The sequence below is a fragment of the Aedes aegypti genome, chromosome 3 (assembly GCF_002204515.2).
Source record: "Aedes aegypti strain LVP_AGWG chromosome 3, AaegL5.0 Primary Assembly, whole genome shotgun sequence".
Lineage (NCBI taxonomy): Eukaryota > Metazoa > Arthropoda > Insecta > Diptera > Culicidae > Aedes > Aedes aegypti.
This window is the reverse complement of record NC_035109.1, coordinates 266484169-266499369: the sequence shown is the minus strand read 5'-3', so window position 1 is coordinate 266499369 and position 15201 is coordinate 266484169. Positions and strand designations below refer to the sequence as shown.

The following is a 15201-nucleotide window of genomic DNA, read 5'->3' as shown; positions in this document are numbered from 1 at the left end:
CTCTTCAAATGGGGTAACCATTCTAACTGTTTCAAATCAAATGAACATAGCCCTGCTGCCGTAGGTAACTTCTATTCCGTCTTTTCAACGGAAAATCCCAACAGAAAATCATCGTAAAATGCACCTACTTCTAGTAACATGTCTCACTCTGATTTTGATTTTTAACTAAACAATTGAACCAAATGATTGATGCAACGATAAAAACCATCTATATAGCTGAAGCAGTGCAAGTTGGTGTAAAAGGAGATGGGGCAAAAATGTATGGAGTTTGGTCCCGGAATGTACGCGGATGATTCATATACTCATCATTTGAAAGATTTAAATGAGACAAGAAAAAGTTGATATGGGGCCAAAAATATTCGTCGTGCGAGAAAAAAGTTATTTGTGCTGGAATGATGTAAAAAGGGGCAAAAGCAAAATCTTGCACAAATGTTATGAATTCGTGCTTATGTATGTGCTTATGCATGTTTTTATTTTAATTGTAAATATTTAAAAAATGTAGTGATTTGACACAGGTTTCAGGAGGTTTTGAGTTTCTGCAATGTGAAGACTTAAAAATACGGAGATAAAAAAAAATAAAAATATAGGTACCGTAAAATGGGGTGTTAAGGACACGTGGGGTTTTAACGGATCTCAATCAAGTTCGACAAATCACAGAAACGTTGAAAGTCGATATATAAGTCATCTGAAATGCTCGATTTGTTCGGCGGATTGTGAACTGTATTGTGTAATAGGAGCTGTCAATTAATATGAAGTATTGTGGTTTCTAGAAATTAAAAACGTTTCAAAACATTTTTGTTAGAATTTTATGAACTAAATACATTAATCTACAAAACCAAGAAATATATTTAGAAAAATTCGTAGGTAACGTAAAATATAAGTAAATTTAATTGAGATAAAAGTACAAACAAAAACTTTATAAATTTATATCTGGGTTTCGATTTTTAGAAACTTTTATGACAAAGGTCTTGTTTAAAAAATAAGTGGGGTGTTAAGGAATTGTCAATTATAACTTTTCTAAGTTACTAAACTCATTCGATTTATGCCGTAATATATTTGAATATAGTTTTAAGTTGTTCCGCGAAGTTAACCTGCAATGTAAAGTTAAGGGATCTATTTCGTAAGTCACTGAGTATCACCAAAAACAACACATCTCAAATTTTGGTAAAATTGGTAGGAAAATGCAGATAAAAACTGATTAATGTGAATATGGGGTTTTCATGATAATATTGTCAAAAGTTGTTCCATCACATTGGTAAATTTAATTGAGATGGTTTCGGAGCTATTGATTCTTTAAAGTACTACCTAGGTCCTAGATAAATAATAATAATATAAGGTTATTTCCGAGGTCTTTTTGGAGAATATTCTAGGCTTCGTGGGCATGTGTTAAGTGTTGTCGACCATTGAGTACATTGTGATATACTGTGTGCGATTTCCGCTGTATATTGGAAACTTTTTGTAAAGATTTTTTCCGATCATGCCACTGGGTGTTACATGCAAATCCATTATTCGGTGTGGTGCTTTATTTAAAAGGCAAATGGGACACTTAAAAAAAGACACCGACACGATAATGCTTCCAGTGGACGATTTGCCCTTTGAAGGAAGCTCCACACTATATAACGGACTAGCATGCAACGCCCAGTGGCATAGTCGAAAAACATTTCTTACGAAAAGTTTTTCTGACTGAAGCGAGATTCGAACCCACAATCCTTGACTCGATGCGGCTAAATGCTTGGTAACACTAACCACACGGCCAAGAAGCCCACTTGCCCTATTCAAACTTAAAACTTGTTGAAATTGTCCTTTTTTGACAAGGTTGCTCTGCACTGTTCTAGGATACCAATACTACATATAAGTATAAAAATCTTTTCAAGACAATTGTGCGATGCACTAATGGCTTGTTTGAAAATAGAATCAATATGTATGGGAGAACTGCTAAATTCAAATAAAACGGTTAACGTTTGCGGGAGTTCCAACTTGAATTGTATTGAAGTAATATCATCTTTAAATTGATCAAGACCTTCAAAGCTGAAGGGACGCATTAACGATATTCACCAAAAATATTATTTTTATGCTGTTGGCAAGATATAGTTTTATTTACAAAGCTCAAATTCCTTAACACCCAATTTTACAGTTTCGTAAAAAATCACACATTTTTATGACTATCCCAGAAATCTGCCAAAGGATCGTCTTCATTGTAATTGGCTTTTGATATACACGACAGGAGAATGGTAGGACTGTATTTTGTTCAATTATTGGCATACTAGAAGTTGCTCGAAATTGAAGTTGAATTTTTTGTTCGTCCCTTAACACCCCATTTTACGGTATGTGCGTTTGAGAAACACATCACTTTAGGTAGCACTTGAACACAAATATCGAATCGTATTATCCTATTTCAGTGTTCTTGCAATATGTTTGTATGAAGCGGCGGTTTACTCAGGAAGTCTCCAGACTACATCCGTTTTAACATTACAGTGGTTGCGTTGTTGTATTCTATACTACACTGGTAGAAATACCTCGCTTGTCGTGCACAGCTGTAGCGTGCTAGTGGGAATCTGCGCGACAGTTACCACACTTCTATCTTTGATATCAATACATCATACTATCGTGCTATTGCTACTCAGAGAAGGAGTTCATTTAAACTGGAAGTAACTATAGTGTTGGATTGTTTGCTGTGAACAAACTGCCAACAATCCGAGCAAAAAATAGAGATATTATTACACTGAAAACATTCTACAAGCTGAATCAATGTGTTTCACACTTGAATTTTCACTAATTGTAAAACACATCAAACGATGGTGTAAAACCAGTCGCTATCGGCAATCCAAATTCAAATGTAAAACACGTTAATTTACAAATTATCGAAAACTTTGCAGTAGGATTTATAAGAGATTGCTTGATTTTCTGATTCCAGGCACCCATTACGGTCGCCCGGTTTCTCCAAAAATAACATGTAATTTAACATGTCACGCGTGAGCGGCAAATGTGAGTCCTGGTCATGATAGGAAAACTAGTTCTACTAGTGATGGATATCGCCATTGTAAAAAACATTCAAATCATGTGTAAAAGACTTTGCTATCGAACCAAAGTCAATCCTTCACAGAATCACAAGTTTTACACCTCACCGTCACCTGACAATTTATCCAGAAACATTTTCGGACCATTTTTAGAGGCTCCTTCACTACCTTATCAGACCGCACTAACTAACCAAAATACTGAAAGTTATTTGTAAACAATGAATGGAAAGTGACACTTATAGCCCCGCGCGCGAGAGGTTATGTTCCAACAGTGATATCAGCGACATTCGTCCTCTATAGTTTATTACCTCTATTAGATAAACTAATCATAATCTTGAAACACGCATAATTTTCCAGGTCTCGTTTATCCTGCCAGTTTGCCTGCCGCTGACATGTTCTAGTACCAGCGACACATATTAATATATTATTCAAGCTTGTAAAACAATGAATTGCATTATTAAAAACTATCATCTTCAATCAAATATTTGTTTTATTTCATAAGTTATGATTTGAGGTTATATACTCTCGGGCTGCAAATCTCGTTAATAAAGATAATAATAATAATAATTTGAGGTTATAATTTTTCACATCTTTTATCACAAAAAGGGTAAATTTTTATCCTTTTTATCACAAAAAGGGTAAAAAATTTCCCATCCATTGACAGAAACCGCTTTTACCCTTTAAAGAATAAACCGTGTTTACTCTTTAAATGTGGAGAGGCGCTTCTAGCGGAAATGGGTGAATTTTTACCCATTAAAGGGTATTCGCAAACGACCGTATACATCTTTTTCCTCACACGGTTGTTTGCGAATACCCTTGAAAGGGTAAAAAAATACCCATTTTCAAATAGCAATCATTTCTGTCATAAAATGGAGAATTTCACAATCATGAAAAGGTTAAAAAAATACTCTTTTTTAAAACTTGCACACAGTGGAAAAACGGGTAAATTTTTACTCATTAATGGGTGAAAAAATAGTTGAAATCGAAAAATTAATCCTGCGCGACCACCATCAGTTGGCGGAAGAGCCGCTTGTTGATCCGTTGAAATTATTATTAATATTATCATCTTCCAGGACGCCAGTAAGTACAATATTGTTGGAGAATACCATTTTCATATAGAAACATTGAAATTGTATGTTAATTATTTCAAATTTCTTTCATTTTTCCAGATCTACGACCGAAAAAAAATGATGGACTTGAAAAAAAGCAGGACGCAGCATTCACAATAATAAATGTGTAACCAAAGGTAGATTATAAAAAACGGAATAAATTAATGTTTATTATTGATATTTTTAATTTACACGATGAAATTCCCTGGTTTGCATTATACTGAAACGCCCAGCAAAATATTTTTGACAAAAAGGGTAAATTTTTACCCATTTTGTAAAACATTCGACATCTTTAAATGCGTTACACGGTAGTTTGCGAATACCCTTTAATGGGTAAAAATTCACCCATTTCCGCTAGAAGTGCCTCTCCACATTTAAAGAGTAAACACGGTTTACTCTTTAACGGGTAAAAGCGGTTTCTGTCAATGAATGGGTATTTTTTCACCCTTTTTGTAAATCTCGCTCACGGCATAAAAAGGGTAAAAATTTACCCTTGGTCGCTGGTAGTAGATCATGTCAGCTACAGGCACGGTGGCAGGAACAACGAGACAACCTGAAAATTATGCGTATTTCAAGATTATTATCAGTTAATATGTATAAAGGTATTTAAGTTCACAACTTACCACTTCATTGTTTCCTTTCATCGGTAAACGTTGTATAAAAAAAGTAAAACCTACAAACAATTAACTACAATTTCATTAATTTTGCATGCGTAGACTGCGTCGCACAGCTGCTTCAAATTACTATAAATGATTCCCAACTATTTTTCACCCATAAATGGGTTTTTAAACACCCATTTTTAAACTACAGTTGCTTTACTGTAATGGGTATTTATTAACCCTTTTTACATTTCTGAATTTACCCGCTTTCTGACAGATATTGATGCTATTCCAAAATGAGTATTTTTTTACCCATTAAAGGGTATTTGCAAACAACCGTGTATATATTTAAGTTCTTCTTCTTCTTGGCATTAACGTCCTCACTGGGACAGAGCCTGCTTCTCAGCTTAGTGTTCAATGTGCACTTCTCAGTTATTAACTGAGAGCTTTCTTTGCCAAAGTTGCCATTTTCGCATTCGTATATCGTGTGGCAGGCACGATTATACTCTATCCCCAGGGAAGTCAAGGAAATTTCCATAACGAAAATATCCTGGACTGACCGGGAATCGAACCCAGACACCTTCAGCGTGGCTTTGCTTTGTAGACGCGGACTCTAACCACTCGACTAAGGAAGGCCCCATATTTAGGTTAACCCTCTAATACTCAACCCCGCCTTTAGACGGGGTACACTTTGGAATTTTGTGTATTTTTCAAAATGATTTTGTTTTTGGCTTATACCTTGACTCATAACACGCATATAAGAAAAGTTTTTTATGACTTTTAGAAATTGTTTGAAAAATTGCATTCTTATATAACCTACAAATGCCTGGGCTTCATTTAAAATGTAATATAAAAATCGTACCTTTTATATTTTTCTACGATTCACATTTTCTACCTATCACAAAAGGAGAGCCTGGTGGTATTAAAATCATTTCAAACCTGTTTTTACGTTAGTTACACGGAAAGTAAAATACGCTCTGAAAAAAAATTAAAAATTAAAGGCTTCAAGAAAAAATGAAAAAAGCTAGGGATGTTCAAAAATAAAAATTATAAAAATCAAAAACCAAACTTTAAAATTTGCGAATAAAAATAAATAAATGCCCAAAACGTGTTTAGAACGATTTTAGATAACGAAAAATAATACTTAAATCGAAAATAAAAATTTGGGTATTAGAGGGTTAAGTTAAAATGGGTGAACCAACGTGCAAAGTTTGATTTTTGACCAACTTTGCCGTATCGCGAGTCACTTCGCTATAGTGCGCATATGCCCTCCGCCGTGTGTATTATGCGCACTATTGAGAATCGAGTTGCGACACGGCGAAGTTGGTCAAAAATCAAACTTCGCACGATGGTTAACCCATTTTTCAACGCGAAGCAGTATAAATAAATTTGAAACCTTTTTTTGTCTCTTACACGCAGCGAACTGGACTATCGAAATTCATACATTTTGCCTTATGAAAGGTGGAACGATTATTGCAATAGAGCGGTTCCATTTGAATTCGAATGTCGGTTTACTTTTGTATTTTTTGATTTGATCAGTTTGATACAGTTTAAAAATATATTTTCACAACCTTCAAGCTCGATTTTCTCGAAATGTGTGAATTGTTAGATAGGTCCTTTTGAAAAGTTACGCGAGAATTCCTTGGCATTTTTGATGGGATGTTCACGTTCTTTAGCTAGACTAGCCCTTGTAGCCAAGCGTTTTATTGTTCCCCCTTATGCATCGCAGGGCCCTTTGCCATGCGATGTTGCGAAAAAATGCCATTCAAAATCTATATCACAGTTTTTTTTCTTAAATTGGCAAAGACTAGAAAAGTTCTTTCTATTTTTATATTGTGATGCAGCTCCATCGGACATGAAAACATTTTTGTTCAAATTTAAGTGCTTTTCTTGGCATTTTCGTGACATATATAGTAGAACTAATTTTTGTCTTATCGATCGGCGCTACGAGTATGCTTGATATTGACTCATTGAAAATATCGATATTACTTTTTTGGATGTATTCAGGGACGTTGGACTCCGTTGTCTCAATCGATGTTGCTGACGTTGCTTCTAATGTCTTCTTACTAGAAACATTTAAGTTGGAGTTCATTGATTCTATTGAAGTTGCTGACGTTGCTTCCAATGTCTCCTGACTAGGAATATTCATATTGGAATCCGTTGACTGTATTGAAGTTGCTGATGCTGATGCTTCTATTGTTTCCTCTTCCATGCAAACATCTTCCTCTTCACTACTTGATAAGTCATCACTGCTTGATAATGCTGTTCTTTTGGCCAATTGTAAACGACACGAATCGCAAATTTTAAATTGTTAATTAAGCTGATTTTCATCTGCAAATCCTAGTTCAACTAATTTGGCAATATTACTTTCCGTGAGATTTCGGTAACTTTTTGAACACTTTTTTGAAAACACATTTACACAACCTTTGTTGATGGTGTTCATTTTATACTTCATTATTCTAAGCTATCTTTTACTTTTCACTTGATTATCACTTGCTTGTGTCTTTGCTGCATCAGCTCTTTTGACGTTAACTACGTCTTTCGGCAATATACTGGGTGTCAATTGAAAATCTAAAATGTTGCGACCGTCACGAAATTATGTAAGATTTTAAATACTAATAACTCAGCCATTTATCGGTAGATTTTCAATATTTTCCCACCAATCGGTCGGAAATTCATACAACATTTTACTCAAATGGAGAAAACTTTTGATTTTTGACGATAGACTGTCGAAAATTGGGAAAATGTCGACCCCTTTCTTACGCAACCAAAATCGTTCATATTGTCTTCCACGATTCCTTTGGGTTGGCTAGTGCACTATAAAAGCAGACCAATTTCTGCTTCTTCGCGCTTTCTTCTTTTGACATTCACTACGTCTTACGGCAATATACTGGATGTCAATTAAAAATCTAAAATGTTGCGACCGTCACGATATTATGTTAGAGTTTGAACTAAAGGAAGGCTGCAACTATGAAAATCGACTAAAATTCAAATGCAAAAAATCACTTGGCGTAGTTAACGTCATGCGGTCGTGTCTTATACACAACCCCCTCTGATTTTTATACCAACATGGGTACTTGAATCAACTATTAGGTACGTTTGTGTCCGACCACAAAAATATACCAACGTGCTGTACTTTAAGAAAACATCAGGTATATTTGTGTGAGACAACTGGGCACGTTACTCCTCTACTCATAGAGCTTTTGTTTTCGAATGGAAATATTACATTATCTTAAATCGATGTAAATGCATTTCACGTATTGATTGCTTTATATTCGTTATTTTGTTATTTTTTAACTTTTAACATTTTGTTCCATATTTTCTTGATAATTGTTGAAGTTGTGTTTCGTTAAAAAAATAAATAAATCATTTTTACAGGGCACATTTTTTATTTCGCCTCATACCATGAAAAATAACCAAATCAACATTTTTTCAAACATTTTAGTCAAAAAATATCTGCTCTTTCAGACAATGAACAAATTTCTAGGCTTATGAGCCTCGAAAAACATTCGAAAATGACCGAAAATTGAAAATTATATCATAATTTTGTATTAAAATCGCTGTATCTTTAAAACGGTAAAAGTTAGCCTGATTTTCCCGTATACCTTTTTTGTTGTAAATTTTGCGTACTTTCATAAAATCGAGTTAAAAAACATTTAAAAAGTTTATTATGACCATTTTCAAAAATTCACTTTTTTTTTTAAATCATAACTTTTTTGTCCATGATTTCTCCATCTTGACCCACTGTGCAAAAGACTTCATTTTTTGTCTACTTTAACATATAAAAAATTAAAAAAATCAAAAATACGGATTTTAGAGAAAATTGATTTTTAAGCTTTATTTTCGAAATATAAAAAAATACATTTTTTTTTACAGTGTATATTTTTTTCCAGATAGTCCCAACAATAGGCCAGGAGAAGTGGATGAACTTGTCATTCATTTTTCTGTCAAATCTCATACAAAATCTACTTTTTCTCTGACAGAAATTCACTCTAGGTGAACCACTTCCCCTGGCCTATAACCTAAAACTTTGCGGAAGACACCAAACTGATCGGACAAACCGTTTCTAGGTTATAATTTTTCGAAAATTATTAAGGAAATGAAATTTGGGAAAAAAAGTCGTCATTTACTGTGGAACCGCTCAATACGAACGCTTTATGTGTCTTTGGGGCCTTCCTTAGCCGAGTGGTTAGAGTCCGCGGCTACAAAGCAAAGCCATGCTGAAGGTGTCTGACTTCGAATCCCGGTCGGTCTAGGATCTTTTCGTAATGGAAATTTGTTTGACTTCCCTGGGCATAGAGTATCATCGCACCTGCCACACGATATACGAATGCGAAAATGGCAACTTTGGCAAAGAAAGCTCTCAGTTAATAACTGTGGAAGTGCTCATAGGAACACTAAGCTGAGAAGCAGGCTTTGTCCCAGTGAGGACGTTAATGCCAAGAAGAAGAAAGATGTACTTTTCCAGCATCACTTCGCATCAAGGCATCGATAGTCGCGTGGTATACGCACAGGCCTATCGTTCGCAAGATTCTTGGTTCGATTCCAGGTTGCCGCGAAAACATTTTTTGTTTTCAAATTTTGGTTTCATAAGGCAAACTCATGAATTTCAACCCGATTCCTTGAGGCGAATTTTCATAAGGGGTTCTTATGTATTTCGATAGTCCATTTGCCTGAGTGTACAAGCAGGTAAAATCATCTATAGAAAATCTGTACTGCTACGGCAAATGAAATATAATGTTGTTAACCAAATGTTTATAAAAGCTTAATTTTGTTTTACCAAATTAGGATGATAGTGTTATCTAACACAGAGATTCATTTGGAAATTGCATACATTTAGGCGTTTTCTGCGCAACTCTTGAAATTGAATTAGGTATTTATTATTTCTATATAGATTGCATTGTTAAGAATTTTACAAGCAATTTCGTATTCAATGAGCCCAAAGTATACATATAAAGTTGTTTTAAAAACTAACAATAATCGTTTTGACAAATCAATTACACTCAGAAATCGGATATCCCGACTTTTTGTTTTAGAACTTTTTTTTATTTTAGAAATGATTTCGTTGGTTTTCCTGCATTCAGTTGTTTGGCAGTGACAACATCTTAGAAAACAGACATGAAAAACTGTGAAAATAGATCAATTTCACCTGAACTTACGGTATCTCGTATCCGATCAGAGATAGCACAGTACTGTCTTCTGCAAAGTTTCAGCACTCTAGTGTGATCTACCTTTGAGAGTTAAGAATATTTTTTGAATTGAGAACTTGGTCGATAGGGGCGCTTTTTTCTAAATTGCATAATATGAACCTTACGGGACATACATGCAACCTGTGTAACATGTGAAATCCCTAGATTCTGATGGTTTGTAAGGTTGACAACTTCCGTAAAATTGTACAGTGGATCGAGAGCTGACAGGCGTTGATAATTTAGTTTTGTTTTGCGAATATCTCAGGATTCTGACCACTTAGAAAGATGACCTTTTCGGTATAGTTGTTCAATAGCTCAAGGGCTATCATTAATTGAGACATAAGATTTCGCCTCCAGGTGACCTTTCAATAAAACAGATGCTTTTCAGAGACTACCATCAAAAAAAGGGAACAAATATCACTCCTTCTAAGAGTTCCATGGGTTTCTCTATATGTATTACGTAATTGAAATTAAAGCAAACATATTTGTGATCATTCCCTCAATTCTTTCGACATCAACATACAGTAAGACAATTTCCTAACAATAAAGTCACATACCTCGAAATGCACACTCCCATTCTAGTGCTTGTCAAGCACCTTCTCCAGCAAATCATTCATACTGGTCAGAAGCATTCGTGGATCTTCCACAAGACCGGCTCCGACCATGGCATTGGAGAACAACTGCCTGGCCAACAGTTCGGCCAGTTCCGGATCCGTTGTGGTCAGCTTATGCAGCTTCTTGATGATTGGATGCCTGAAACATGAGAATTTTAGATACGATTCGAGGAAAATCAATCAATCGATACTCACTTGGGATTGATCTCCAACTGGGGCTGCAGCAGAGCATAACGATGCTCTTCGCTCATGTTGTGGCTTTGGGTTTTGATAAAATGCCTGGCAGCTGCCATTTCCTCCACAGTCACCACGCAAGGATGCGCATCCAGTTTGGTTGTCGTTTTGACCGAAGTGACCATTCCGGTGAGCTTCTGCTTGATCCACGGAAGCAACTCGTCGATCTGAGTCTTGAGGAGCGATCCTTCGATGGGTTGATCGGAGGATTCGTCCGACTTGTCCGAGCGTCGCATTTCCTTTTCGACCGAGACGAGGTTCTTGCCGAGGAATTGTCCCAGCTGCATAAGGACCAACTCGTCGTAGGCTTCGTAGCAGAACAGCACCTCGAAACCTTTCTTTTTAAGGGATTCGTAGTAAGGGGACGATTCGGCGAGGGTGCGATTCGGGGCTGCTAAGTAGTAGATGTCCTTTTGTCCTTCCAGCTGGCTGTTGCAATACTCTGGAAGGCTGACTTTCTTGCCTTCTTCTTTGCTGGTTTCAAATCGTAGGAGTTTGGCAATTTCTTCCTTCTCTTGAGTTTCCTGGCTGGTGACGATTCCCTCCTTCAGGAATAGACCGTAATCTTTGTAGAACTTGTCGTAGTTTTCCGGGTCCTTCACGGATCGATCATGGAGGAATCGAAGAACGCGATTGGTCAGAACGGTGCGCAGTTTTCGGATGAGGGCACTGTTCTGCAACAGCTCACGACTGAGATTGAGTGGAATGTCTTCGGAGTCGACAACGCCTTTGACGAATCTGAGCCATTTTGGGAGAAGATTTTCGGTCTTCGACTGGATCAGGACTTTGCGGGTATACAAGGCAACGCCCACGTCAGCATCACGAGACATTTCAAAGAGTCCCGGTTTGCCCTCGGGGAAGTAGAGCAGGGCTCGAATACTCAACGGGACATCCGTTTTGTAGTGAAGAGTGAAACGTGGAGTATCAAACGTATTTCCCACGAATCGATAGAACTCGTTGTGCTGATCTTGAGTAACATCCTTGGGGTCCATCAGCCAAATGGGCTGAATCTGATTTGCCTGCTTTCCGTTCAGAAAAATTGGGCTTCCGACGAAGTTACTGTACTTTCGTATGACCTCACGGATACGATCTTCATCGGCAAATTCACGACAGTCCGCCTTCAGATGGATGGCGATTTTGGTTCCAATCTGTACGTTCTCCGCTTCTTGAATCTCAAAGTTTCCAGAACCGTCCGAGCTCCACTTGTAACCCGGTGAACCAACCTTGGACGATCTCGTGAAAACCTCAACCCGATCTGCCACCATAAATGCCGAATAGAACCCCACGCCAAATTGACCAATGATGTTCTGGGCGTTATCTGCGCTGACTCCCTTCTCCTTAATTTGTTCCATGAAATGCTTGGATCCAGACCGGGCAATCGTTCCCAAGTTTGCAATCAGTTCCTCCTTGGTCATACCGATTCCTGTATCCTGAATGGTCAAAACCCGATCCTGCTTATTAGTGCCAATGTGAATTTCCAGGGACCGATCAGCTTCCGCGAAATTCTTCTCCCCCTCGCCAGCCGTGTGGATCGTGTAGCGGAACTTTTCCAGGGCATCACTAGCGTTGGAGATCAACTCCCGGATGAACACTTCCTTATCGGAATACAGGGACCTGGCCACGATATCAAGCAGCATCCGCGTCTCCGCCTGGAATTCATGCTTATCGCTCGTTCCGACCGCCTTCTCCGAGTCACGGATGATCGAATGATATCCGGTGGTCTTGTCCTGGGCCGTCTCCGTCGAAAAGCATCGAGACGAGCGCAGAACTGGAGCTGGAACATCAAACAGATTAGTCTATATTGATAATAGGATTGCGTAAGATTTTTTCCCCACACCTCACCGGCTAACTTACCCAGGGACCCACTTTCTGCCTGGAGCAGCCGACTTGGCAGGGTGAATGCAGCGGAAATTGCTCTCCGATTGGTCAGTGCAGATTTCGCTAACTTCTGCAGGTGAAAAAGGCGTGATGCACTCATTTTTGATGCGTTTTTTCTCCGAAAATTTTGCACCAAATCAGATTTCTGTCGTCGCGTCGCCGCTCAGTGATATGCTGCTGCTGCCGATGTCGCGTGTTTACGATGAATGAAGCATAAATTTTTATGCTGTCGTCTGACAGCTGATGGGCTACACACTTTCTGGCAGGGCGGCTAACGCTAAATGAACTTCAAGTTGAGATGAACACGTTTTTATTAGGGTGACATAGCCTATTTTTCGGAAGCAAAAACTACGCTAAATCGTCAGAGATTAAACCATGGCAAATCGCCGAAAAAGGATTTCAGCCGGATTCACAAGGATTCTAGTTAAATTCGCAAGGATTCAAGTAGAGTTACTTTGCACGTGCTGTAGCCTCAGGTGCATGAGCCTCATTGCTTGCTAGCACTCGGGCACGCTGTACATTGTGAGACCTTTTTTGGGGCGCCTCATTTTTCTTGAGATGTGTCTCGATGCGGCATCATGCGCTCCGTCACATGTGCTGTTTAAATTCAGCGCAATAATTGAAGTGATTACAAAAGTTTTCAACGAGGATCTAAATTGTAAATCTTGAATCGCGAGTCTTCGACCATATCAGGCCATCTAGACACCTGCATGCATAATGAGGCAAACATAGTTGTAGAGACTCTTCATTACCTGGGAGAGACTTGCGAAGAGGAAAAAATATCAACGTCATATGCAGCCCACCGTTTTTATGACTGAAAAAGTGAAAAGTATTGTGTTCAAAGTGAACTGTTTTTAAAAACCTCAGTCGGTGGAGCAGTTTTTTTCCAAAGTTGCAGATAAATCTAAGTAGAAGATTAATTATTTCTAATGTCTGCTACGTTTGCTGGCGTGGAATTTCACTCAAACGGCTATTTATGATTCGATGTGATGCAAACTCAATCATTTTTTGCTGAGAGGTTCATGTGAGGTTTTGAACAGCATGCGCATAATTAGTATAAACACAAAGTGGAATAAGAAAAAAACTCAGCACTCACAGAAAAAGAAGACCGTCTTCGCGAGTCTCGTCTCAGTTCATTACTAAGCAGTTGTTCCACAACTTGGACACCGATGGTGAGCCATAGAGCCCAAGCAGCGCATGAGACGTGTCTCCCGAGAGCACATCAAGGGTTCATTCACATATTTCATAACGCTGGAAATGGACGTTTTTGGCAACCACCTACCCCCTCGTAACGCTTTTTGTATGAAAAGTCTACAAATTTTGTATGAGCCGTAACATCATGAGAACACCCACCCACCCTCTATAGCGTTAAATTTTCGTGAGCCTTCATCTAGCACAGCACACTAGGATTCCGATGAGCTACGAGACGGTTTGGTTGAAGGGTCGTCAGTACATTTATGTGCTCTTGAGAAAAATGTTACTCTATAGAGATTTTTTTGTCTTCACTTACTTGTGGGCGTTTAAACGAGTCCTAAAAATTTTCCGGAAAATCAAAATTGTAAATTGGAGATTTAAGAAACAATCCAGCTTTTTACGCTCGCCATAAAAACAATATGCTATAAAATATTTGGCAGATGCTGACTATCAGCACTGAACTGAAACTTGGAAATTAATCCTCAGCATGCCTTGACGAACCGTCAAAATACATTGTTTTTCTTTCTGTCAATCAAACGAATTTGCGAAAATAATCTTATTCGTTATTGGCCCTGTCCTTCTGTTCAGAAAGGGGTATGGGCACGTTCTGCCAACTCGGTCGAGGCAGATTTCTTATGTGAACAAGTTACAACATGGACGTTCCAAAGAGCCAGAATGAAGTGTTGTGCTTGTAGGGAGCACTTGAATATGGGATGGAAGGTCATTACTTCGCGTTCCTGCTTTACTTCTGCTTATCTAAAAGTTATATACAATAACCGACCCTTAGCTTAACAGTTGCAAATACAATAATCGTTCTGAGCTTACTAACATGTCGCGTTAATTCTATCACAATGATCTTTTATCTACATCAGTCGAACCATTCTGAATGGCCGTTGTGAGAATATCACTAAGAACTGCTCACATTCAATAAAGCTGGATTGTCCTACATTGGAACATCAAGGTTTTCGCTCTTTCGGATTCATTTTTTTGTTGTTTATCATTAGTCTCAGGGATTGTTATAGTGGGAATCCAAAGAGCGAATTTTGTATGACTTCAATGTAGGTCAATACTGCAGCAAAACATGTGACAATCACTAACATTTTTTCTGTCTTTGTCCTTGTTTTCATATCTAACCCAACTGTTTCAACTGTCCGCAGAGGGAAGACTGGAACGTCTGTTGAGTGCCTGCGATTTGGGAGACATGCGGCCAACGCATTTCCTCGAGAAAATGATGTACCGTAAGGACGCCATTCACCGCTCATGCTCCATTCACCGCTCATTGAATTATTTTGAAAAATCTGAATAAATTTTCGCAATAAAAGTCATGAACATGTATTAGTATCCCATAATGGATTGTATCAGAATGC

General features: G+C 37.9%; 1 protein-coding gene across 1 annotated transcript; it reads right to left on the bottom strand.

Moving 5' to 3' along the window:
- Positions 1-10396: 10396 nt before the first annotated feature.
- Positions 10397-12849, bottom strand: LOC5573731 (heat shock protein 75 kDa, mitochondrial). Its single transcript, XM_001654708.2, has 3 exons — positions 12617-12849; positions 10724-12536; positions 10397-10667 (listed from the first exon to the last, which is right to left on the bottom strand). Exons 1-3 carry the CDS (start codon positions 12738-12740, stop codon positions 10493-10495), a joined length of 2112 nt encoding a protein of 703 aa, XP_001654758.1. The 5' UTR covers positions 12741-12849; the 3' UTR covers positions 10397-10492.
- Between the last annotated feature and the right edge of the window lie 2352 nt (positions 12850-15201).

Coding starts and splice junctions, on each gene's coding strand:
- LOC5573731 (XM_001654708.2), bottom strand. CDS start 12,740: ATGAGTGCATCACGCCTTTTTCACCTGCAGAAGTTAGCGAAATCTGCA. Junction 12,537..12,616: donor GGCAGAAAGTGGGTCCCTGG/GTAAGTTAGCCG, acceptor TTGATGTTCCAG/CTCCAGTTCTGCGCTCGTCT. Junction 10,668..10,723: donor CAGTTGGAGATCAATCCCAA/GTGAGTATCGAT, acceptor CTCATGTTTCAG/GCATCCAATCATCAAGAAGC.